The sequence below is a fragment of the Podarcis filfolensis genome (assembly GCF_964270895.1).
Source record: "Podarcis filfolensis genome assembly, chromosome: 10".
Classification (NCBI taxonomy): Eukaryota; Metazoa; Chordata; class Lepidosauria; order Squamata; family Lacertidae; genus Podarcis; species Podarcis filfolensis.
In genome coordinates this window covers 31832219-31857245 of record NC_139612.1, presented here as the reverse complement: position 1 = coordinate 31857245, position 25027 = coordinate 31832219, and the positions used below count along the sequence as shown (strand labels likewise).

The 25027-nt window shown below is 40.8% G+C and overlaps 1 protein-coding gene across 2 annotated transcripts in view; it reads left to right on the top strand.

Annotated features, from left to right (window-relative positions):
- Positions 1–25027, top strand: part of PTPRB (protein tyrosine phosphatase receptor type B) — a 76944-nt gene that overhangs the window by 31392 nt on the left and 20525 nt on the right. For both annotated transcript variants that reach the window (XR_014539245.1, XM_083574300.1), the window contains exons 9-22: positions 1559–1819; positions 2142–2408; positions 5209–5472; positions 6541–6804; positions 8622–8885; positions 10967–11230; positions 12362–12631; positions 13558–13821; positions 15310–15573; positions 17206–17487; positions 18600–18878; positions 20406–20555; positions 21070–21313; positions 23855–23961. Coding sequence is in view for 1 of the 2 variants with exons in the window: in XM_083574300.1 (XP_083430426.1) it covers positions 1559–1819; positions 2142–2408; positions 5209–5472; positions 6541–6804; positions 8622–8885; positions 10967–11230; positions 12362–12631; positions 13558–13821; positions 15310–15573; positions 17206–17487; positions 18600–18878; positions 20406–20555; positions 21070–21313; positions 23855–23961 (3444 nt within the window). In the remaining variant the exon portion in view is untranslated. The remainder of the gene's footprint in view (positions 1–1558; positions 1820–2141; positions 2409–5208; positions 5473–6540; positions 6805–8621; positions 8886–10966; positions 11231–12361; positions 12632–13557; positions 13822–15309; positions 15574–17205; positions 17488–18599; positions 18879–20405; positions 20556–21069; positions 21314–23854; positions 23962–25027) is intronic.

Below are 25027 nucleotides of genomic sequence, written 5' to 3'. Positions count from 1 at the left end.
CTAGCGGTTCGAAAGCACATCAAAGTGCAAGTAGATAAATAGGAACCGCTCCAGCGGGAAGGTAAACGGCGTTTCCGTGTGCTGCTCTGGTTCGCCAGAAGCGGCTTAGTCCTGCTGGCCACATGACACAGAAGCTGTACGCTGGCTCCCTCGGCCAATAAAGCAAGATGAGCGCCGCAACCCCAGAGTCAGTCACGACTGGACCTAATGGTCAGGGGCCCCTTTACCTTTACCTTTAATAAAGGTATTGTGCTTTAAAAGGAAAAGGAAAGCTCCTTGAAAAGGCAACTTGCTAATCTGCAAAAAGTAAACTACACAGGTTTTGAAAGCTGTGAGCTGAAGTACGGTTATGATGGGGTGTTTCTCATTGGGGAAGGGCCATAACTCTGTGGTAGATCATATCATAGAATTGGAAGGGATCCCAATGACCATCTAGTCCAACCCCTGGCAATGCCAGAATGAGGAATTGCATGCAGAAGTCTCATCCCACTCCCTGCCTCAGTTTTTGGCATCCCCTGTTGAAAAGGATCAGGTTGCAAGTAATTTAAAAGACTTCTTTTTGAGAGCTATTACCTGTCGGAATAGCTATTACTGGGCTTAATAAACATATGGCTGTTTCCTGTATTCATTTGGCTAGGGTGTGGGGGTTGCTTGAAATTGCTTCTGCATGGCTGCTTTTTCTCTTCTGACTTATGGATGAGGCCTATCTGTGCAGCTTTCCTGAAAGGTTTTGCTAGGCATGTCTGGCGGTGCTGTGGGGCAGCTACCACCCTACAGAAGCAGTGAGAATTGGTGCCCATCTCATGTTGATATTATGAGTCGCAAACCCTGTGCTTAAGATGTTATTTTATTCTCTGGTTAATTGTGCTATTTTGAATGCGCATTTTATAACAGACTTCCTTTAGCAATGTTTTTTTTTTTTGAAATGCTCAGTGTTTTTGTTTGTTAACTTTGCTGCACTAAATGTAGTTGGCCTCCTTTGTAATGATTTGTTTCGGAATCTTTAAGATAATCTTTTAGTTTCCTGTTAATTATGTCGCTTCGAATGTACGCTTTATATTTGACTTTCTTCAGTAATGTTTTATTTTGGATTTTTATTTATTTATTTGATGTTTCCATGCGTTGTAAACTGCTTTGAGATTTTTTTATTAAAAATATAAAGCGGAATGGAAATGTAAATAATAATAATAATAATAATAAAGTAACCTTTAGAGGAAACACAGCAAGCTGAGTAGAATACAGATAGTATCACAGCTGCTTTAATCAATGTCTGCTCCCTAACTAATGTTGCCAACTGTCATCAGTTTGTTGGGACATATGTAACGATTATTCACGTTTAATCCATTGTATCTATTTTCCTGTAACAGAAATCATAACTACTACGGTTCAGCCCATTGTTTGCAGTCAAGTTCCGCATTGAGCATTAGCATGATAGCTGAAATGTGTAACAGTATTAATATTTTGTCGGGTTGTGAAATCCCCTCTTGCTGTGGCTCATCTGGTGTTAAGTATTCCTCTCTCTCCCCCCCCCCTTACCCCCTGTTTCTCTTTCCCACAGCTCCACAGCCAGTCCTCCAGCTCCGTGTAAAGCACACCAATGAATCCTCTCTCACCATCATGTGGGTGACGCCTCTGGCTGAGTGGGATAGTTATGTGGTTTCACTGGGAGACAGAAGCCTCACGGTCATAAACAAGGCTCTTGCAAAAGAAGCCAAAGAATTCACTTACACAGACTTGTTACCTGGACGGAAGTACACGGCTACAGTCACCAGCATAAGTGGGGATCTGAGCAATAGGACTTCTGTTGTGGGACGCACAGGTACCATACGGTTGGCATAATGTTTCTTCGAGCTTTCCTTAAACAGCAAGCATCATGTTTTGCTTTCTGGGAACTTGATATTCCTGTATAGCAGAGGGTTGGACTAGATGAGCCTCAGGGTCCCTTCCAACTCTACAGTTCTATGATTCTATGTCTTTTTAAAAGTATGGGATGTGCACACTCAAAACTATTGTGAACGACATTGTGGTGTTTTAATCAATATACATAACTGTATTGTTGCAGCTGTTAGGGTTGCTGGGTTTGTTTAGGAAAAATAATCTTTTATCTGTTCATTGACCACAATTCTGGCCTTGAATTGCAGTTCCGGCACAAGTGACAAGTTTAAATGTGGCAAACCAAGGAACAAGCAACAGCCTATTCACCAGCTGGATAAGGGCCCAAGGAGATGTGGATTCTTACCAAGTGTTACTCATTCATGAAAACGTTGTCATAAAAAACGAAAGTGTTCCTAGCGACACCAACAAATACCACTTCCAGTCTCTAAAACCTGGAGGGCTCTACTCAGTGGTTGTCACCACGGTTAGTGGAGGAGTATCTTCAAGACAAGCCATCGCAGAAGGGAGAACAGGTAAAGGGGAATAAATGAAAGCTTTGTTGAGATAGAAAAATGTGAAAATCACAGGCAGTGTTCTATTTTCCATCCCACGAAAATACCGTATTTTTTGCTCTATAAGACGTACCAGACCACAAGACGCACCTAGTTTTTGGAGGAGGAAAACAAGAAAAAAAATATTCTGAATCTCAGAAGCCAGAACAGCAAGAGGGATTGCTGCGCAGTGAAAGCACCAATCCCTCTTGCTGTTCTGGCTTCTGGGATAGCTGCGCAGCCTGCATTCTCTCCATAAGACGCACACACATTTCCCCTTACTTTTTAGGAGGGAAAAAGTGAGTCTTATAGAGCAAAAAAATACGGTATATCACTCGGTGCTTCAGCTTTCCTCCATGTGCAGCCGTGTTTCACTGTTGTTTCATAGTTCAATTCAGCAAAAGGGTCTGTGTGCTTTGCATATTGTGCTTTATCCACACTTGCACAGCGGCATGGGTTCTCTAGTCTTGAGCTTCTCAGTTCCAGCCATATATGCATTTTTTGTGTGTAAATAACTATAGTTCAAAGACCTTCTGTATCATCACTAAAATGCAGGTATCGCAAGAATGTGTCATGGCTGACCGTTAATATGACGATGATTTTTAAAACATAGCTGATAAAAAACTGAATTTTTTAAAAATGACAGACACATTTTTTTTTAACTAAAGGTTTGTCAGTAGCAGAACTGAAGCATTTAGGAGTGGAGTTTATTTGTTGAGTGTTTTGTATATGTTGGAAATATGTCCCATTGGGATTTGGCCACACACACACACACACACACACACACACACACACATATATATATATATATTACTTCTGGTAATTCTTGGGACAACTAAATGCATCTAGCTTAGCTCTGCAGCCAAGGTGGGGCAAAATGCTGCTTCATGCCCTCCCAGATTTTTTATTTATTTTTTAATTATAACATGACAGTCTCCAATTAAAGAATGACAGAGAACAGGACAACAAAGCCTTGAAGAGCCTCCCCACCCCCTCCTGACTGAAGACTTTCCCTGACTGAGTGTGGATTTTTCATGATCACAGTCACCGTATAGGAAATGACCCAGAGAACAACAGCATATATAATAACATGAACAGTGAAGTGTTAAATGTTAGGCCTTTGGCGTTAAACTCCACCCCTTGGACTTCCTTTTGTTCTGCTTTTCAGTTTCAGCTGTTTAAAGACAGCGAGAAAGCACGTTTGTTTGCCTGCTGTAAGAATTAACGAGTTTCTTTCTTCTGCAGTTATTATGATGCGTAGAACAGCATTGGGTGTCTATTGATAAAGGGTGAAATAATGAGAGAGCTTAAAGTGACCTGGGGAAAAAATAATCCTAAATTATCCTTTTAAAGCACTCGCTATACTTGCAATCAAAGAAGCTTTTTTCTTGAGGCTTAATGGGAAATAATGAAGAAGAGAAACTGTGCTGTGCCCAATACAGTTAGCTGGCTGGCCACCTAGGCTGTAACTCAGGCCTAGTTTCCGATTTTTCCAATGTATGCAACTCAGCGTGAGCCCTTCTCAGAGTTTCTGGACAAATAAGTCCACCCAGCAACCAGTTTTTTAAAAAATCCAAATGCTTTCCACAATTAGTTTCCAGTTGCTTAGTTTGTTCCTTTATATGGCACCCAGTTTATTTCATGTTTATCAAGCATTTTTATAAGTTTCTGAAAGTTAGTCTATTATGCAGCAAGTACTGCACAAAGTTTAGGACTCGGTCTCATTGACTTCAATAAGGAAGAGATATGCATATTATTTTCATCACTCTTTAAATATTTGCCTGTGATGGCATTGTAACATACTCTGTTTCTAAAGTTGGCTTTTTAAAATTGTTGTCATTGTGATACAAGATTCGAACTGAATTTTCAAGAAAACAAATGCCACACTAGTTTTTTTAAAAAATTCTTTGTTATAGCATAAACTATTTTGTTTGCTTTAACACGTTTTGGTATCCGCTTGTTGTCCTAACAAGAAAGGGTAGCTACAGGACTGACCTGCATAAACTTTGTTTCACCTCTTAGAAAATTATTCATAATTCTTTCCACTAGAGGGCGGGAAACTCTCAATATTTCTGTGTAATTCTTAGAATTATCTGCTGTGATGCTTTTACCAGTTTTAATGTACAACAGCCTCTTATGAAATTAGTAAGTTGTGTTACTCCAGGTGCTTGCTGTATTTCTTTGGTTGAGTTTGGCATTCTTCTGGGTCTGTTTTCCCCTCTTCAAAATTGTAACTAAAATTCCAGGGACTTCGATGTTTCGTTTATGTTCTGTGACTTAGCTGCATATTGCTCTTAAGAATTTGCTGACTCAGTGTACAGCACTTATACCATGTGTGCATGCAAACTGTTTATTTCTCACATATGAGAGGTGGTTTTAAAAGTTATAAAAGTATTATATTAGCCTTATCATAGCCACCTGCAGGAAATATGTACAGTGGTACCTCGGTTTACGAACTTAATCCGTTCCAGAAGTCCATTCTTAAACTGAAACTGTTCTTAAACCGAGGTGCGCTTTTCCTAATGAGGCCTCCCGCTGCTGGTGCCCTTCTACCGTTCGGATTCCGTTCTTAGACCGAGGTAAAGTTCACAAACCAAGACACTATTTCCGGTTTTGCGGAGTTCGTAAACCAAATAGTTCATAAACAGGGCTGTTCTTAAATCGAGGTACCACTGTATTAGGTTTTGGTCCACTATAAGAAAAAAAAGTCCTATTATACAGCATGAACAATTTCTCTAAATACATTGAAAACACATGTTTGTTTTAATGCTTTGTTGTACAGTTCCTTCCAGTGTAAGCGGAGTAACCGTGAACAATTCAGGGCGGAGCGATTACCTCAGTATTTCCTGGCTGCCAGCTGTTGGAGATGTAGACAGCTATTTGGTAACACTCTCACATAAAGGGCAGACTGTTCATACTGTCACCATTGCAAAATCTGCCAATGAATGTTCCTTCAACACTCTCACTCCTGGGCGACTCTATGATGTGACAATAACTACAAAGAGTGGAAAATATGAAAAGCAATCCTTCAGTCAGGAAAGAACAGGTAAAAAGGTGAAGGAAAGAGGTATACAATATACTCGCAGTCACAGAGAAACCATGTCACTGTTCCTAGGCGTATATATTTTTATTTATACAACTGCAGGGAGCATGGGGTAAATCGGAAAAGAGGGAAATGATGATATGACAACAGAGGAACAACATCTGCTGTAGATGTTAGTCCCTCTAATCTTAAAAGCAACATGTCAAATGATTTCAAATGACTTTTTCATAAGAATGTTTAATTATATTCTAAGAAAGTTTACAAAAGGGGAAAAAATATTTTTAAAAATAGACATTCGTAGCTTAGAAATATTTGCATGCACATTTTCCAGTGAAATGCATTTTATACCAAGGCAGTAAAGGACAAGGACTTGAACAGTACAATCCTATGCATGTCTACTTGGAAGTAAGCCCCACTGAGTCACACCTCAATTGCAGTCTCAGGTGTCTATCTCTCCTGAAATCCACTTGCAAAAAATCCCTTGTTAAAGGTCATTTATATCTCAGGAAACCTGAGACTGAGAGAGAAACCATGGCAGAGATAGTTTGTCTCTTTGCTCAGATTTCACATGTCCGAATAAAACAAGGGTGAGAAACCTTTTGTCCTTCAAATGTTACTCAGCCACAGTTCCCATCAGCTGCAGCAAGCATGGCCCAATGGTCAGGGGTGATGAGCATTGTAGTTCAGTAACATGTGGAGGGCCAAAGTTTGCCACCCCTGAAATAAGACATGGCTACCTTGGTCCAGGTAACATGACCCAGGCATATATCACTTGCTGGATTGGGATTCAGGAATTGTAGGCAAAAAATGTGAATGTTGTCATCTTAATTTCAGTTGAATCTGGATGGGGTCTGAACTTACATCTCCATCCACATTTTGGCCCATCTAGTCACATTAACTATGCATGACAACAGCTGGATCTGGCTGGGCTTCATTGTCTTCTCTCCACTCCCAACACACACACACACACACACACACACACCAATTTCTTTCTCAAATTAGCCTCAGTCTGCAATGCACGTTTATTATTCCTGAAATCAGGACACGTTGGAGTGTGTTCTATCTTTTCAGTGCCTTCAAGCGTCCAGGGACTTACAGTGAGCAATTCTGCAAGAAGTGACTATTTAAAGGTGTCTTGGCAACACGCCACAGGAGACTATGATAATTATGAAGTGATCATCAAGCACAACAATGACTTCATCCAAACAAAAACCGTCCCCAAAGATAAAAATGAAAGTGTGTTCACTAACTTGGTTCCAGGCAGACTTTATAGTGTCACGGTCAGCACAAAGAGTGGAAAATATGAGACTAGTGAAAGGGCCAGTGGAAGGACAGGTAAATAAATGCTCCAGGTGGATAATAATATTTTCTCTTTTTTTCTCCTTTTTTAAAAAAAATAATATTTATTAAAGTTTCAAAAAAGTTACAAAAATAAGGAAAAACAAAAAACAAAAAACACAAAATACAGAAAAAGTAAAAACAGTTAAAAAAAATCCATCTTTCCATAACTTATCCTTCATTTACTTATTTCCTTGACCTCCTCACAACTCCCTTTTTTGTATTCTAGTTAAATTGATTGTTTCAGCAAGTCCTTTCCATTCTTGTATTTATCTTATTAATTTATCTTAATATATTGTAGCTTTACATTCTGACCTGTTAACAATCCATTCTTCCTTAACCCTGTATAGCATTACTGCGAAAACCACATTACTTCATTCCAACATCCTTTTAACATTCCTTAATTTTACAATGTTTCTGTAGATAGTCTTTAAATTTCTTCCAATCTTCTTCTACCGACTCTTCTCCCTGGTCTCGGATTCTGCCAGTCATTTCCGCCAGTTCCATATAGTCCATCACTTTCATCTGCCATTCTTCCCGGGTGGGTAGCTCTTGTGTCTTCCAATACTTCGCTATAAGTATTCTTGCTGCTGTTGTTGCATATAATAATAATATTTTCTCAGTGTTGAAAATGTCCAATTTAATTGTTAAATATCCAGTGTTCTGGGACGCGGGTGGCGCTGTGGGTAAAACCTCAGTGCCTAGGACTTGCCAATCATATGGTCGGCGGTTCGAATCCCCGCGGCGGGGTGAGCTCCCATCTTCGGTCCCAGCTCCTGCCCACCTAGCAGTTCGAAAGCACCCTTAAGTGCAAGTAGATAAATAGGTACCGCTTTCCAGCGGGAAGGTAAACGGCATTTCCGTGTGCTGCGCTGGTGCTGGCTCGCCAGAGCAGCTTCGTCACGCTGGCCACGTGACCCGGAAGTGTCTCCGGACAGCGCTGGCCTCCGAACTCTTAAGTGAGATGGGCGCACAACCCTAGAGTCGGACACGACTGGCCCGTACGGGCAGGGGTACCTTTACCTTTACCTTTTATCCAGTGTTCTAGTTTTTGCAAATTTATTCAGTGAGGGGTCTTCAAAATATGTTTTTCGGGGTGGGGAATTCAAATCTGCTATTGTTTTTGTAATTGGACAACATTTAGCCTGGTAAGTCTATGTTGACTGAGAAACAAAGAAGCTGTTTTCAGAAAACTGAAGAATTTTTAATTTTACCTTCTGAAAGTGTCAGGTAATGTAAAATATGTATAATATATAAAAATATTAATATCAATATAACTGCAAGTACTTGGCAATCTTTTTTAATGATTTCTATGCAATTTTACACATACCTTATTTACCAAGCAAAACTAAATTATATTAATTTAAATCAAATATCTTTTGAATTCCCGAGTCATGTACCCACTTTTTAGCAAATCCCCCTCATTTTTGGAATTTGAAAGTTTAAAAAATTCAACATGGCCTACTTGTAGTAGTTTATCCCAGGTTTCACCAGTGTGTCTTGTTGAAATCAGTGTCATTAACCATTCATTGAAGTTTGATGTGGTCTGCTTTCTCCAAATTGTTATATCACATGTTTGTATTATTAATAAATTATGTCACCATGCAGACATGTATTTACAAAAATTGTGAGAGCCTATGAGAATATGCAAAATATATTTGTGACTTTGTTTTTCACAAACTAGACTTTTATGCTCAACACATAATTGCTTTCAGCAATGTATTGGCACTTCATATACCTTTGTTGTCAATTTATTTCTTTTTCAGTAATAGTCATTATTGCTGCCTGACAATGTCCTATCATTCCTTTCCCAGTCCCAGAATCTGTAAAGAAATTGACTCTAAGTGGTAAAAGCACTGAAGAGCTGTATATTACTTGGTCCAAAGCTGATGGTGATGTTGATCAGTATGAGATACAGCTTCTGTTCAACGACATGAAGGTTTTCCCACCCAATCACCTTGAGAACACCTTTGAAGAATTCAGGTTCACATCTCTAACTCCAGGACGCCTTTACAAAATTGTTGTCATCACAATTAGTGGAAAAGCAGAACGAGCTACTTTTATACAAGGACTGACAGGTTAGGAAAAGTTTATATCAAACAGATTTTGAGTCTGTCTGTCCTGGTACGTTACAATGTGATTTTTTGCAAGTTTTCAGAAACTGGTAGGTCAGACAGAGAAATACAGGTGCCATTTCTCACCACTCAAGACACAGGTAGACCTATGTCTTTAAACATTATTCTGCCTCAATCACATGTAAAACTGGGGATGGAGTGGTGATTTAAAGTGAAAAGGAGGCAAGCAAGTAAGGAGTACTGACTCACTCACTTTGTGCCATCTTGTTTTCCCATCACTGTATAACCCCTAAATGGGACACGGGTGGCGCTGTGGGTTAAACCACAGAGCCTAGGACTTGCCGATCAGAAGGTTGGCAGTTCAAATCCCCGCGGCGGAGTGAGCAGCCGTTCCTCAGTCCCTGCTCCTGCCAACCTAGCAGTTCAAAAGCACATCAAAGTACAAGTAGATAAATAGGTACCACTCTGGTGGGAAGGTAAACGGTGTTTCCGTGCGCTGCTCTGGTTCGCCAGAAGCGGCTTAGTCATGCTGGCCACATGACCCGAAAGCTGTACGCCGGCTCCCTCAGCAAATAAAGCGAGATGAGCGCCACAACCCCAGAGTTGGCCATGACTGGACCTAATGGTCAGGGGCCCCTTTACCTTTACCTTATAACCCCTAAATTCATTTTTCCTTCAGTCAAACTCTAGTGCTGGAAACAAACCTGCATGGGAGAAAGAAAGTTGGATAGAAGAATTATTAGCAGATGGGAATTGTCAGGGGTCTGCCATCAGAACAGGAGAGGGAGGCAGAGGGGCCGTTGGGATACAGGGAGCCTCCGAAAATCCTGTGAAGTAGTTCCTCTTCCTGCAGTGGTGAAAGCCACACCTCCAGTGGAGAAGAGGGAAAGGGCCAGAGGATGCTGCTGAGAGCCCCAGAGCCGCACCTCGTCAGTCTGAGGGTGGGGAAAGCCACACCTCCAGGGGAAAGGAGGGGAAAGGGCTAGAGGATGCTCCTGGGAGCTCCAGCACCTCACGTTGCCAGGCTGGCCAGGAGGGAAACACACCTCTTCTGTCGCCCACCTTGCGCAGAAGGGTAAAATGCATGGAAGGGAGGCGGAGGCTTGGGGTACCGAAGTTCTTATGTTGAGGGAGAAGCCAGAAGGGGCCACTCCCGGATTCTGCAAGTGACTAAGACAGACATGAACTCTGTGCTTCTGCACTGTAAATAGTTTTGCACCAATAAAAGCTGCAAAAGACAGGTCGGAGTCCTGCCTGGTTACTCACGAGCAACCACCACCACCACCTGACAGGAATGGTCATCAACCTTCACCTGCCTGTCCCTTTTATCACTTTACATTCACCTGCTACCTCCTGCTATTAGGCCAGTCATGTTTTTTAAAGACTCAGGTCTCCCTTTGCCATGTATAATACGGCCCATTATATAACAAGTTCAAATTATTTATTTTCTCTCCCTCTGACACCTGCCTTTTTAGCTCGTCACTTCTCGACAGCCTCTTTGTATCTTTCTCTCTGTGTTTCTGTCTCTCTCTTTCTCGTTCTCTGTATTGTAACTATATAATATTAAGTGAACTTTTGCTGAATGGTCCCATAGTGAGTGCCGCAATGAAAACAAGCAGCATTTACATTGAAATTGCAAAATAAAACCACCAGTGACAAAGTAACAAAGCAGCAGCACAGAACAGCAGTGCGCAGCTGCACCCAGAATGCTAATTGCCATCTCAGCACAGGACTCTGGCTATATGTGCATTCAGGTGCAGGAATTTGGAAACTTCCCTCATCCTGTTACCACCACATCCTAGAAATGCCACTTGTCATGACCATGTGCTTTCCGTGGGTTCATGAACAGAGATCTGCCATTCCTCTCCAACTTGACTGTGCCATTCCTGCATCCTGCTTTAATGCCAACCTTTTATTACTCTGTTACAAAAATCACAAGGTAAAAGCCTTCCGTGTCTTGTGGTCTGGTCATTATCTAGCTTTCACAATTTTGTTAACCACAACTTTTAACAAAATAAGTGGCATGGTAAGAAAATATTTATTGACTTCTTTGGCCGTTCTTGTTGGTATTTCCTCCTCTTTAGTTCCAAGCGCTGTCAAAAACATTCATATTTCACCCAACGGAATGACGAACAGCTTGAAAGTGGTTTGGACCCATGCAGGAGGAGATGTTGATTCCTACACGGTCACAATATTCCATCAGAACCACCCCCTTGATACCCAGACCGTTTCCAAAAATGTGAACGATCACACATTTAACAAACTGGAAGCAGGGGAGCTGTACAAGGTTGTTATACAGACAAGGAGCGGAACTTTGCACAACAACTCAACAGCCTTTGGGCGAACAAGTAAGTTTCTCCCTGAATCAAAGCAGGGCAAAATAATTAAGAAGACCATTCAGTTTCCTGTTGAACAGCACAAAGGAATGGGGAAGGGGAAAGAGAGCAACTCAGTTGCAATTTTAGGTTCACAGGCTAAAATTCATTGAGTGGAATTCAGTGTTGCACAGTTACAAACATTCTATCTGCACAAGCATATCAGATTGCCAGGTAGAACGATCCTCTCCCCCAGTGTGCTATCTGGGGGTTTTCTTGATTCTCCAGAGCCTGTTTCTTGAGGTGTGGGAAACCCCATTGCATAAGTGGACACCCCTGTGCAGGGCATCCACCGACACAGTTCATTAGGTGAATCTCATCCATTATTTTCGTAAGTTCATGATCTCAGAACAGTGATGGGTAAATTCTCATCAATTTTTTTTTAAATCGTAGTTACCTGCTCCAGCACAAGTCAGAATATTAAAAGCAAAGTCAAACTGTGGGTTAATATACTGATCTGTTTCAAAGCTGGTAACCTCCGGTTCCCAGTTTGAATAGAAAAGGAAATGATAGTTATAAATGCTGTGAAAAGGCTTGTTCATAGCTTGGCTCATTACACCTTGATATGATTGTCTGAATATGGCCAATGAATGCTAAACATTATTTACAGAATCTCAAAGAGAAAAGATTTTACTTCTTCAAGATCTTCAAAAAGGCACCCTCCCCCATTGAGGTGTGTTTTTTTATAAAATGTAAATACATTTATACTGAATTTCTCAATCATTAAATCAGTAAAAACTTTACTAGATTATTAGGCCTGACATTTATAATATACAGTACATCAGTTTTTGAGCACTATTTGCATCTAGCTAAACTCAGGTCTGAATAAATGTGAATGACCCAGAATTGGTATGTATGTCACCCCCACACTGCTCTGTCTTGCAAAATATAATTTTAATGAGGATGGATACAAAAGACAACAAAATATTCTGTGTGCTAAGGAAATGGGAAGATGACACAGATTGGCCTGAACAAGAGATCTGGTTGACTGAATTTGATAACAATTGTGTGTGTGTGTGTAGTGTATGTGTGCGTTCACAACTAATTAGCTAATAATTTTCAAGACGCATGAATAAGCCTCACCTTTTAAACCATTGTTCCCAGTCCCTGCTCCTGTTCAGAAATTACATGCAGACAATGCATACAGCAGTTACTCATTGGTTGTAACCTGGCAAAGCGCTGCTGGTGTGGCTGAACGTTACGACATCCTGCTTCTGACTGAGCACGGCATCCCTCTGAGCAACAAATCAGAGCCAGCTACTGCTAAGCAACACAAATTTGAAGATTTAACACCAGGGAAGAAGTATAAAGTACAAATATTGACAGTCAGCGGTGGCCTCTTCAGCCGTCGGGCAGAAACTGAAGGCCGAACAGGTAATTCCAGCATTTTTATTAGGGGACAGCAAAATAACTGAGGCTATAAACATAGAATATTCCAGAAGACCTGCTCCGTTTTTAATAACTTGGAAAGTGTATTGTGAATATTTGTATTTATGAATGAATATTGTTATTTTTAATTACTTTCTTTTTAGCTGAGGCACCAAAACAGGTTTTAAATATGTCAGCACATATACAAATAATATAACTCCTTAAATCATCCCTCCCTTAAGCTTTTGGAGATGGGCCTGCAGTACCGCAGCTACCTGTGAAATGGATTGTCCCCGTTCAGTCAGAAGGTTCAGCTGAAATTAATGAGAACTTTGCTTGAGCAAGAGATGGAGGCAACTGATAGTGAGGATACTAAATATAAATCTAGCAAAACAGATTTGGGCCACATGATGCTTATATCAGCATTTACTTTCCCAGAATATGCAACTTAGAAATATATAAAAGCAACATTGGCTAGAATGTATATTCAGCCTGAAAATGATTTTCTTCTGCTTGCTATTTTGCTTACTTTGCCCCAGATAAAAGGGTAATCTTAGTACCATATGAAAATTCTTTGGCACTAATTTTGGCTTGAGCAAATATTTTTGCACAAACACAAAAATTATTAAATAAATTACTGCATTAACTACACGTTCTTTGGCGTTTGTTAACTACTTTGATTTTGATTCAAATAAAGGCAGGATAATAAATAAATTAGTAAATGCAAAACAATCTACTCACGATTCTGAGAATGTCCCTTAAACTATGTGTCGTGTTTAATGATAGCAAAGGGTTAATCCACATAGAAGGAAAATATTGGCATGAAACATGTATAAACATAGTTTCTGAGGTTCAAAGGACATTTCTGCTGCCCATTTCTTACTGCTTGCCAAAAGCTACAACACTGGATGCAATATCTTCTCTTATTTCAGCTCCAGCAGCTGCCACAAATCTGAAGGTCACAAATACCACCACTGGGCGCCTGTCGTTTAGCTGGACAACTTCTCAGGGAGAGCTGGACAAATATGAAATCTTTCTATATAATCCAGACCAATCTCTCCAGGACAGAACTTCTGGAGACCAGAATCTCAAGCAGTATTCTTTCCAGAACTTAGTACAAGGAAGGTTGTACAAAATGGTGATTGTTACTCACAGTGGCAAGCTTACTAATGAATCATCCATCTTTGGGAGAACAGGTAAAAGTATCTAATGAGCTGATCCATCAGCAGCGAGATACACTTTTAAAACCTCAATGGGCTACTTTAATTGTAAGAAGGGATTGCTAGAGGAGTTGCCGATAAATAAAACCCAGACTGCTTTCCTATGAAGTTGATAGAAGGGTTTTCAGAAGCATCCTAAAACAAATAACAAATTTCTTCAAGGGAACAGATCAAAGATGCAAATTCATGTTGGCAAACCCCAGTTTGTCTAAAGCTTAACTGGGCATGTGTTTGATGTACACAAACTGAGCAACCAGTTCAGTTGTTGTCAGCAATATGCTGATGACACACAGCTCTACTTCTCCTTTACATCTGCTGGTGTGACAGTGGAAGTGCTGGACTGATGTCTGGCCTTGGTAATGCACTAGATGAGAGCCAGTAAAATGAAGCTTAATCCAAACAAGACTGAGGCATTATTGGTGGGTGGCTCCCTAGACCAGGTGGAAGGGATGTGGCCTGCTCTGGGTGGGTCACACTCCCTCTGAAAGAGCAGGTACATAGCTTGGAGGGTACTCCTGGATCCATGACTGTTGCTTGAGGCTCTAGTGAGCTCAGTGACACAGAGTGCTTCAGCTTCAGCTGGTGGCCCAGCTGCACCCCTTTATGGACTAGGATAGCCTCACTTCTGTTGTCTATGCTCTGGTAACCTTCAGGAAGTATATGGGGGGGCTGCCTTTGAAGACGGTTTAGAAACTACAGCTGGTACAGAATTCAGCAGCCAGGTTGCTGATCAAGGCAAGACAGCCTGAGCATATAAAACCAATTTGGGCATGACTCCACTGGCTACTGATTAGTTTCAATTAAAAGTGCTTGTTTTGACCTATAAAGCCTTCTGCAGCTCAAGACCCTAGTACCTCAAAGGCTGCCTCTCCCCACATGAACCAATCTGGACCCTGCATTCAGTATTCAAGGCCCTTCTCTGTGTGTTTTCTGGAAGGGAGGGACAGAGGGTCACAACACAGGGACAGTCATTTCTCAGTGGTAGCTCCCTGCTTACAGAATGCTTTCCCCATGGAGGTATGCCTGGTGCCATCACTATCTATTTTCAGCACCAGGCAAAAAAATTATTTTTACGTAGACCTTTGGGAGAGTTTCAGATATTTGTGGCCTTGTTCAGTGGGTGGGATATGTTAGACCTGCCTTTTCTATGTATGAACATGTTTTTATTCTGTTTTGGCTATTATGCTAGTTTTAATCTTTCACCTTGGATTACCTTTTGTAAAGAAAAGCAGCTAAAAAGCGGAAAGAATAATATGAACACAAAGTATAAAATAGCAAAAGGAACGTAATAGTTTTCAGTGGCCAGGGTTGTTTTTAATTAAAACGTTTAATGATTAGAGACAATAGGATTATTATTATTTAACCTATTTTTATTATGCCCCTGTATGGATACCATAACTAATTGTCATCTTCACCTGCCCTAGGATGCAGAGTGACTCTCCACTGTTTCCTTTTTTTTCATAGTTCCAGCCTCAGTTACCAATCTCAAAGGGTTCAATAAAAACATGACAGAGAGTCTGTGGTTTACCTGGGACCCAGCAGCAGGAGACGTTGACTCCTATGAACTGAATCTCTATAACCCAAATGGCACACAGAAAGAAGCACAGTACGGAAAAGACTTGACAGATTGGCACTTCCAGGGCTTAGTCCCTGGCGGAATATACACCCTTGTTGTAGTTACCTATAGTGGTGACCTGACCAATACAGCAGATACTAAAGGCAGAACAGGTAAAGAACAGCAGTTCCTCGTCTTGTTTATACTGTTGCTGCCATCATTGATTGCTTCAATGCTCTAATCAGCAGGTGTAGCAAAATAAAGACACTTGGAAATCCAATCATTGATCTGCTTTGGCCTTAAGTCCAACAATTTCACTCAGGGTTGCCTGTGCACCTTGGATTTGACTTTTGCATTCCCTGCCCCCCAGGCTTTAGAACTCTCAATATTTCATGTTCCGCTAGTAGAAAACTTTAGGAAGTTCTCCAGTGAACCTGCCGCCTGAAGTGAAGGAGACGAGACAGGAGTTGATGACGCAGGTGAGCTGTGCATAAGCAAGCTGCCGGCTAGCTTTGCAGAGGCTCTTTTTATTAGCACAATATGCAAAATCAGCCAGATACATTTTGGACTGTGCCCTTTACACATCTTCCAAACACAAGATCGTGGGGTGGTACAAAGTTATTTTGGCATCAGTTTCCACCACGTCACTTTCCCCTTGAACAATGTTTAAACGAAGGCGACAAAGGTCACAGACAGGGCACGGGAGACTACTGAGAAAGCAAAAGGTTAGATAGAGGACATGGTGTTCAGACAGCTGTGGCTTGTCTGTGGGCAGAAGTGTGCTTCACACCCGGCGGGCATTCCTACAGCTGTCAGTAGGTGATTTTGGAAATATGAAAGGAGTCTCCAGTCAAGGTGGAGTAAACAAAGGGCTTGTCCACGCCTGACTTTAATGTGTATTTCAAGTCCCATTTAAATAGCATTGTCCACATGATGTCCCCCTCAAACATCTCTTATCCTGTTGGTTTCCTCATGCAAATTTGAATTTCCCCAATCCACTGATAATTTGATAAATTTTGAAAAATGCATCTCCACTTGAGGCTCTCTCTTTTTTGCTGGGTATCAAGAATCCATTTTGCAACTTGCCTTCCACACACCTTACACTTACCTAACACCAGTTCTGTTCTGGCAGTGGTAGTACCTATTTCTTGCAAACTCCTTAGGCAGCTTAAAAAGAAAAACAAAACATATTTCTGCAATACTGGAAAACAAAAAACCCATGGTTTCTCCAGATCTCCCTGCTTCATTCCCCCCCTATTGATTTCACTATATATTGCTCTATCACACAACCATATTCCTATTTTAGAATGGGAAATGCATGCCATTTTAGGATTGAACATAAAATGTCTACATGCAAACGTATTTGGAATTGGGAATTCCCTGGTGTGTGTTACTGACAATTCCTGGGTGGATACCTTTTGGAAAAAAAAGGTGTACACACTGCTCAGCAGATTCCTGCATCCTTCCCCTGTTTGCACAAAATTAATACATTTGAATCAGCAAATTTGAATGCAGGGAGAAAGACAAAAGGGAATGTCTACAGGTATGGATGGAAACAAGTGGATTTGATCTTCAGCTGCAAATGAACACAGGTATGGACTAATAAGGTCAAATCTGAATGGAGGAAACATGGATTCCAAGTGAGAGCCAACCCAAATGTGAACAAGCCCAAATACATAACTCCTGAACAAAACAGAAATCTATTTGTTGGTTTCTTCTTTAAAAAAAATTGGAATTATTATGTATTACGTATTCAAGAGTAATGTAATTATTTATTTCCCCATTTTATGCTTTCTCTCTCTTAGTGCCAATCCCTCCGAATACAGTGTCATTTGCTGATGTCACCAACAGTTCCTTGTCCATCATGTGGTTGGGCCCTCCTGACTGGACGGATTATGATGACTTTGAACTTCAATGGACCCCAAGGGAGACCCTCACAGTTTCCAATCCTTACAGTAGTAGCAAATCAAAAGGACGCAAAATAAATGGACTCCACCCAGGGAGACTGTATCACTTCAGTGTTAGGAGCGTTAGTGGAATCATTCATAAAACGTACAGTAAATCACTTTCTGGAACCGTGAGAACAAGTAAGACACCATATTGGGACATTGATGAAAAGTTTGGTATTAACCTCCAGTGCTTTAGTTAATGCTCATTTATATTATATTAATTTATATTAGCACAGTAGTCAACAACATCCATAGCCCCAACATCCATTTGGGGACCTGCTTCTTACTATGTTACCATATATTTGTATAGTTGTGGTACTGCTGTTGCAATCCACCTTAATGTTAGTCTTGACCCAGTACTCCACCCCAACCACCAGCTGATTCATGAGTGCTTGTGCAGGGATTGATGTCTTTACCTGTTTCACATTTCTGTTGTATCCTCATCTGGTGAAGAGCTCAGAGCTGTCACTGATCAAATGCATGCACCAGGTTGTCCTAATAGGACAAGGGGGGGTCACAGGAAGGAAACTAGGTCGGGAAAAGGTTGAGAAACACTATGGTAAAGAACTCTGTCCCATTGCCAGAATTGAAATAAGGTCTAATGGCCAGTCTAGTTGGCTCCATTGTACATGGGATGATGGGGATGCCATTCTGCAAAATGTCTGTTGGTTTCCTATGCTGTCCCCATCCAGATATTGAGAAGACCCTGAGCTGCTTAGCTTCAGCAAGTTTGCTGTATCCATATGTCTTCAAACATTGCCTTTGGACTTAGCTCACGTGACTGTTCTGAGACTGTAATGGGATAGGCATATCTATGACCCCCCCCCCGGGTTCTTATAGGGAGGGTGTGGTATAAATATTGCACACACACAAATAGCAGTGAAACTCCTATCTCTCATCTCAGTCAGCAATAAAACAGTGACCTAATTTTATTACAGGATTATTTTGAGGGTGAATAAGACAAACACTGTAAAGACATAGCAATTTTTAAAAGTGCTGTATAAATGATTCATAACAACAGATATAAGACATAAATATGATTTTGCAAAGTAATAGGTTGAGTTCAAAGGAACTTAAATAATGTGGCTGCCATCTAATTAACTGTAGCGTTAACATTAGCATTAGTACATTACCATGCTGTTCCCTAATTTAATTTTAGCTTTCGTATGGTGAGATACATCTTTGTGCTATAAAGTAAGCTCGAAATATACAATGCACATTATTGATTCTGCTCCTGCTTTGCTTCAAAGGGCCAGACAAGATACAAAGTTTGCATTGCCGACCGCAGAACTCGACTGCCATTGCTTGCTCCTGGATCCCTCCTGACTCTGATTTTGATGGATATAGCATTGAGTGCAAAAAAATGGACACTGCGGAGATTGAGTTCTCCAGAAGAATAGAGAGGGAGAGATCTGTGTACAACATCATGACCCTCGTTCCCCATACAAGATACTTGGTTTCCATCAAAGTGCAGTCAGCCGACATGACCAGTGAGGTGGTAGAAGACAATACCATCACTATGATAGACCGTAAGCCTTTTATTGTATGGATGGCTACATTGCATTGCAATGGAAAGCAAAAAGGAGGGAGGTGGTTTCCAATGCATGATGCAATACTTTGAAATGAATGACATGTGGCCATAATGTGGAACATCTGTTCCGCTGCATTCAGTGCATGTTGTAAGAGCTGACATAAGTTCTCAAAGTGCTGAATGTTATTTTTAATTGCTAAACTTGCTTGCTTGACTCATACTTTTAAAAGTCATAGGCAGTTTATATATTCTAACATGCCAGCAAAACTCAGTTATTGGTTTACCTTCCATTTGCAAAATGTTTCTTTCACCTTTCCCCCCTTTTGCATCCTTCAAACAAAACAGCTAGGTGTATCTTCCTTCCTACAGTTATGAATCAGGAAATCTAGATTCTCACAAGCCTTTCTCCTTTCTCTTGACGTTTGCTTATTGTACCAGACGTTAAGGGAAGAAAGCATAGCTTCTGTGAATCCTCAACAGTTCAATCATTTCCCCTTCAGAAAAAAATGGAGAAGATGCCATAATGGCGGGTGACAACCATTGGTTTCTAGGCATGTACACACACAGTCTGATGGTGTGCATTTAGTGCTGGATGCAGTTGTATTTAGGGTTGCTGTACACATATTGCCGCTGTGTCAGTGCTGTCCCACATTGTTGGTTGATGTAAAGTACATTCTGGTTTTAATCCAATTCATGCTGAGAATGCACTTCTCAAGCACTTGCTGCCATCATCTGTATACAGAGAGTGTTTTCTTAAGTCACTTCCTATTGGTGTAGACCTGGTGATGTCTCAGGGTTGTACCACTTGTCCTATCCCACCAGAAATCTGGTTTATTAAAACATATGCAATTAAGCGAGGAAGGAGTTGCATGTGCACAGGTACAGTGAACCTTATTTCCACTAGGGATGGAAGGACCTGACAATCTCGGTTCTCTGTTTCTCATTTTCCCCATCTTAAATTTGGTTCTCTACATTCTCTGCAGCAATCTGCAAGGGTTTCTTTAAAGAAAAATCATGACGAAAATCCTTTACATTTTAGTTTGATTTTTTTCCTAATGAACACATTTTGTATATCTCACTAATGTACCAGCAGCTTTCCTTAATATAAATGCACTTTTAATGCTAAGTGTTCTATTATCAAAGAAGGGATGAGCAGCCTGAAACCACTGTTGAGTCATTAGAATTTGAATTCTAAAGGCATTCGCAGCTGATGGTTGGGTCTTGCAAAGTGCTGTACACTGAGCCCTGCCCACCTGACAAACTTGGCTTGCAGTGGGTGAATCCAGTTTCCTACCCCTGATGTAAAGAGATGAAGAAAGACTACAAAAATCTGCAATGGAGCTCACTGCAACCTAACACACTGCTGCATTCTACTTGCTAATCTTCAACTACAAGATATGTTTTGGTGGCTAGGAAGAGCATTTCAGTGGATATTTGATTCCACTTGGGTAAAAGTTTGCATTTAGGTGCCTAGTACTTATTGACAAAATACAGCTTTTGTAACACAACTACTGCTATCATTTAGGCCCTCCACCACCACCTGCACATATTCGAGTGAACAAAAAGGATGCAGTCATTACCAAATCTTCCATCCACTTCGCTTTCAATTGCAGCTGGTTCAGTGACACCAATGGAGCTGTGAAATACTTTACCGTGGTTGTGAGAGAAGCTGATGGTAAGTTTCCATGGCTATACAAAATAGCCTGCATTGACATAGTGCCTTTGCCATAGTCTTCCACAATCTGGTTGATCATTGTAAAATCCCATTATGACCACAAGGGTGATTTCAATATACAATAATCATGGATAAAGCATCTTAACAGAAAAGTATCAGGGGTCCTTGGTAATCTACAGGTGTGTACAGTGGTACCTCGGGTTAAGTACTTAATTCGTTCCTGAGGTCCGTACTTAACCTGAAACTGTTCTTAACCTGGAGCACCACTTTAGCTAATGGGGCCTCCTGCTGCTGCCGTGCCGCCGGAGCACAATTTCTGTTCTCATCCTGAAGCAAAGTTCTTAACCTGAAGCACTATTTCTGAGTTAGTGGAGTCTGTAACCTGAAGCGTATGTAACCTGAAGCGTATGTAACCTGAGATACCACTGTAATTTGATCCCCACAAGCCTTGTTCTGCAGTAATAACACAGTATTTTACTTCCATTTTTTAACTTTTCCAATCACCCCTTTCTAGGCAGTGAAGAGCGGAAGCCAGAACAGCATCACCCTTTGCCTTCTTACTTGGAATACAAACACAACAACTCCATCCAAATCTATCAAACAGATTATTTTGCAAGTAAATGCACTGAAAGCCCTGACAGCATTTCAAAGAGCTTTGATATTAAGCTTGGAGCAGAGATGGAAAATCTGGGAGGAAAGTGTGATCCAAATCAGCAGAAATATTGCGATGGGCCACTAAAACCCAGGACTGCCTATAGGTCAGATTTAGTGCGGTAATCATGCCACAAAAAATGTGGCTTGTCATTTGGAACTGTGCTTTCTGGAAGCATTTGAACTACCGAAGATTAATAGCCTCTGTTGCATGATGTTATCTGTGCTTTACTGTGCCATTTATAATAGCTTTGCCCTGCTCTGTCTCATAGATAATGTCTAAACATTTCCTTCACCCATGTCTGTCTATCCTGCAGTGCGTTAGATAGAGGACTCTGTAACGTGTCATTTTTACACTGATCAGTGAACGTGCTAATCCCTCAGCGGATAACCTTAGGATGGTCCCTAGTCCTCATTTGCAGTATAAAAAGTGTTCAGTGCAGCTAAAATACCAGCATACACATGATGGATACTTTTGAAATTGTGGGCAAAATATACTAGACTCTTTTGTCAGCGTAAGACCAGTTGCCAAACTCAAATGGTCCAAAAATCATGATCAAGTTATTTTTCCATTTCCCCCTCCCTATCATAAATCCTGTTCACTTGCGAGAAAAAACTCCAACCTTGTAGGGTCTGAGTTTTTACTAGCCTATTTAAACTACTGTCTATGGTAAGGTTTTCTCTGAAATTCTCAGACTAGAAAAATGATCTCATAAAAGTATTACCAGTTGGATAACTTTGCCATTGTTCCAGTTTAAAAACAGGTATAAATGTACAATGTTTTCTTTCTTCATTTTCTGATGGAGCGTGGAGTTACTAACCAGGGTCTACCAATTAGTATGGGGCTGCTGAATAATCCGTTACAGCCCAGAACTTAGGTTTGCTGTGCCAACTAATACGTATTTAGGATAAGTACACCAAACTCTCTGCCAAAACAATATTAGTCATCATAATGCAGAACTTCAGAATCAGAGTGCCAGTTCTTTAGAAGGTGGGCCCAGTTTTCCAAATGTATTATGTAGCCAACTTTGACTGAGAATTGACAATGATAAAGCAAAATAAGCAACACTGCCCACTGGGTAGTGAGACTAATCATATGTGGTTTCTTTCATCTCTTAAGTGTGCATTAGTCTCAGTGCAAAATGGGCCAGCATGTCTCCCACTCTCTTACAGGTCATTGCAAAACTTTTGTTATAATGCATTTCCTCTGACTATGTTCAAAGGGCTTTTTGAGCTTGCTTGCAAGACTATCCCCTAAAACAAGCAGGGAGCATTTGTGGATTACGAAATGCCCTGTGCGGTTTGTGATCAACATATCCAAAGACAAAGGACAGGTTCTGCATTGTGATTTAGCAAACTATCTGAAGCACTGTATGCAGCATAGAGATCAAGCAGTATGATTAAGGTGCAAGGAATTCATAAGAAAAAGTGGGGGAGGGGTTAAGCGCAAAATGTCAGAAGCATCCTAGGTTTTTGCATTCCTTCCTTTCTTAAATTATTAGGAGCGAAACTGCAGAGAACTCAGAAGATCCATGACTGGATTGCTCAAAGCCCTTTTATTTACAAAAAAGAAACCACAGAGGGATTGTATTAAGCTCGCAGTGCTAGAAAAGCAGGCTTAACTCTTTCTAACAGTTTCCCTTATTTAAATCACACACGCACACATAGTCTGAAGTTGCTAATGGCTGTAGAATAAGAGGAAAGTAGGTACAATTAGGAATGGAAGAGAAATTTGATGAAGTTTTCATTTGGAGGCGATCTTCCCCAATCTACACTTTCCAAAACAATATGAAAATCAAAACGCAGCATTTTTTTCAAAAATCGCACTTCTCCAGTCAAGTAAAATGTAAAAGGTCTTAGGGTAAAAAGGGCATAAAAACACAGATATTTGTGGAAATGACATACAAAGATGCATTATATTCAGGGAAATGCTTTGCAAAAATGTGTGCGTTAGGAGAAATTCACACTGGAATGTTGATAAATTTCCATTAGGACTTTTAGTGTGCGTATGCATGCATGTGTGCAAACTGATGTCGATATGTGGAGAACTTAATTTAGGCTTGGAAATATCAGAAACTGAGAGTAACAAAACAGCTTTGCTGACCTCTTGCAGGCCCTGTATCCCAACACTACCACTGCAGCTAATAGTAGCTCTGAATGTGGGGTAATTTAAGTTGAGGAAAGTACACAGAGGAGAGAATGGGAAGCGTTAAAACTTCTCCGTCCCCACACTTCAAAGTGTAGTGGCCTTGGCCCAATATGGGCACATTACAGATGGTTTCTGGCTAGCTTTTGCATCACTCAAAAGCAGTAGGAGATGGAAATTACTAGTAAATTACAAGTCGTGACAGGTTAGAAGCCTGGCTTTGTATGTCTTATTACTTTGTGTAGCCTTTAATACAGAACTGGGGTCGTTTGGCCCTCCAGATTTCATTGGCCTCAGTCCCAGCCACGTGGCTTTTGGTCAAGGATCATGGGTGTTGTAGTCCATCAACATCTGGAGAGCCACAAGTTCCCCAGCCCTGGTTTAATAATTAGTATTCCTATAACCCTTAATAATTCAAATGCTTCCTTCCATTTAGGACTATCATTGTAAATTATACATCCCAGGGAAATCTAATTTTAAAAAACATTCCCCTCCTTTCCAGGATCAGCATCCGGGCTTTCACACAACTCTTCAAAGAAGACCTGAAGGAACTTCCTGAACCCCTATTCTCTGATACCTATTTCTCTTTGCCAATTGTTACCGAGTCAGGTCAGTTTCCCCTCCTACCTATGAAGCATTTCAAGGTATCTAAAACCTGAGCATTTGATGGAGACAAAAGACAGCAGGAAGGGGTTTGTAGAGCTCTATCTTGGCCAAAAGTGACTTTAGTCAAATCCATCCATTTAGAAGGCTGATTCAGCCACTGCTATTTAATGAGAACCTGTAAGCAACATGGTTCATGCTGTCTTCAGTTGGAGACTCTGTAGCAAGCCGCCTTTGATGAATCTCTGGAGAGCGTCTGCTGTTGAGGAGAATGTGGAAGCCTGCCTCTTGATAGGGACGGGTCATCAGAAGATGATCTGCAAGTCTAAAAGCATGGTTTAATTTCAGCCAGAGCTGACTGGGACTCATAAAGTTTTATATTGTTTTGCTTTAAGGATTTCTTTTTCATCGCTCCTTCTTTATTTAAGCATTTTCTGCATTTCAGAATTACAGTACTTTTGAAACCTGAAATAATATGGGTTCAGCACTAGAATGTTTATTTTTAACACAGTTATCCCCCCCTCACACACACACACACACACTTTTTTTTTTTTTTTAGCTACTCATTCATTCAGGAGTTTCTATATTGCGGTTTGACCAAATGGTCACAGGTTGGTTTATAAATTTAAAAAATGTTGTGCTGGCTATGTTCACTGCTGGAGGCAGTATGCCTGTGCATTACCATTTGTTTGGAACCACAGGTAGGGAGATAAAACAGGAGATGAAAGTAACAACCCCTCTTCTGCTGTTTGTCCTCAGCGTTTGGTAACTGACAGAATACTACCCTTTGAAAATGAAGGATTTAGCTATCGCTAACCCTGATTGCTATGTTCTCCCTCCACAGTTGGAGACAATATGCTTCTGAATGCCTGCTGCTGGGACCCATGGGGAGGGGAAAGTGTTGTTGTATGCAGGTCCTGCTTGCAAACTTCCCTTAGGTTTCTGGTTGGCCACTCTAACCGCAGGATGCTCGACAAAATGGGTCTTTGGGGCAGATCCAGCAGGGCTTTTCTTACGTTTGCTGAAACTGCAAACTGAAATAACAACAACAGTATAAGCAAACTGGCAGTGT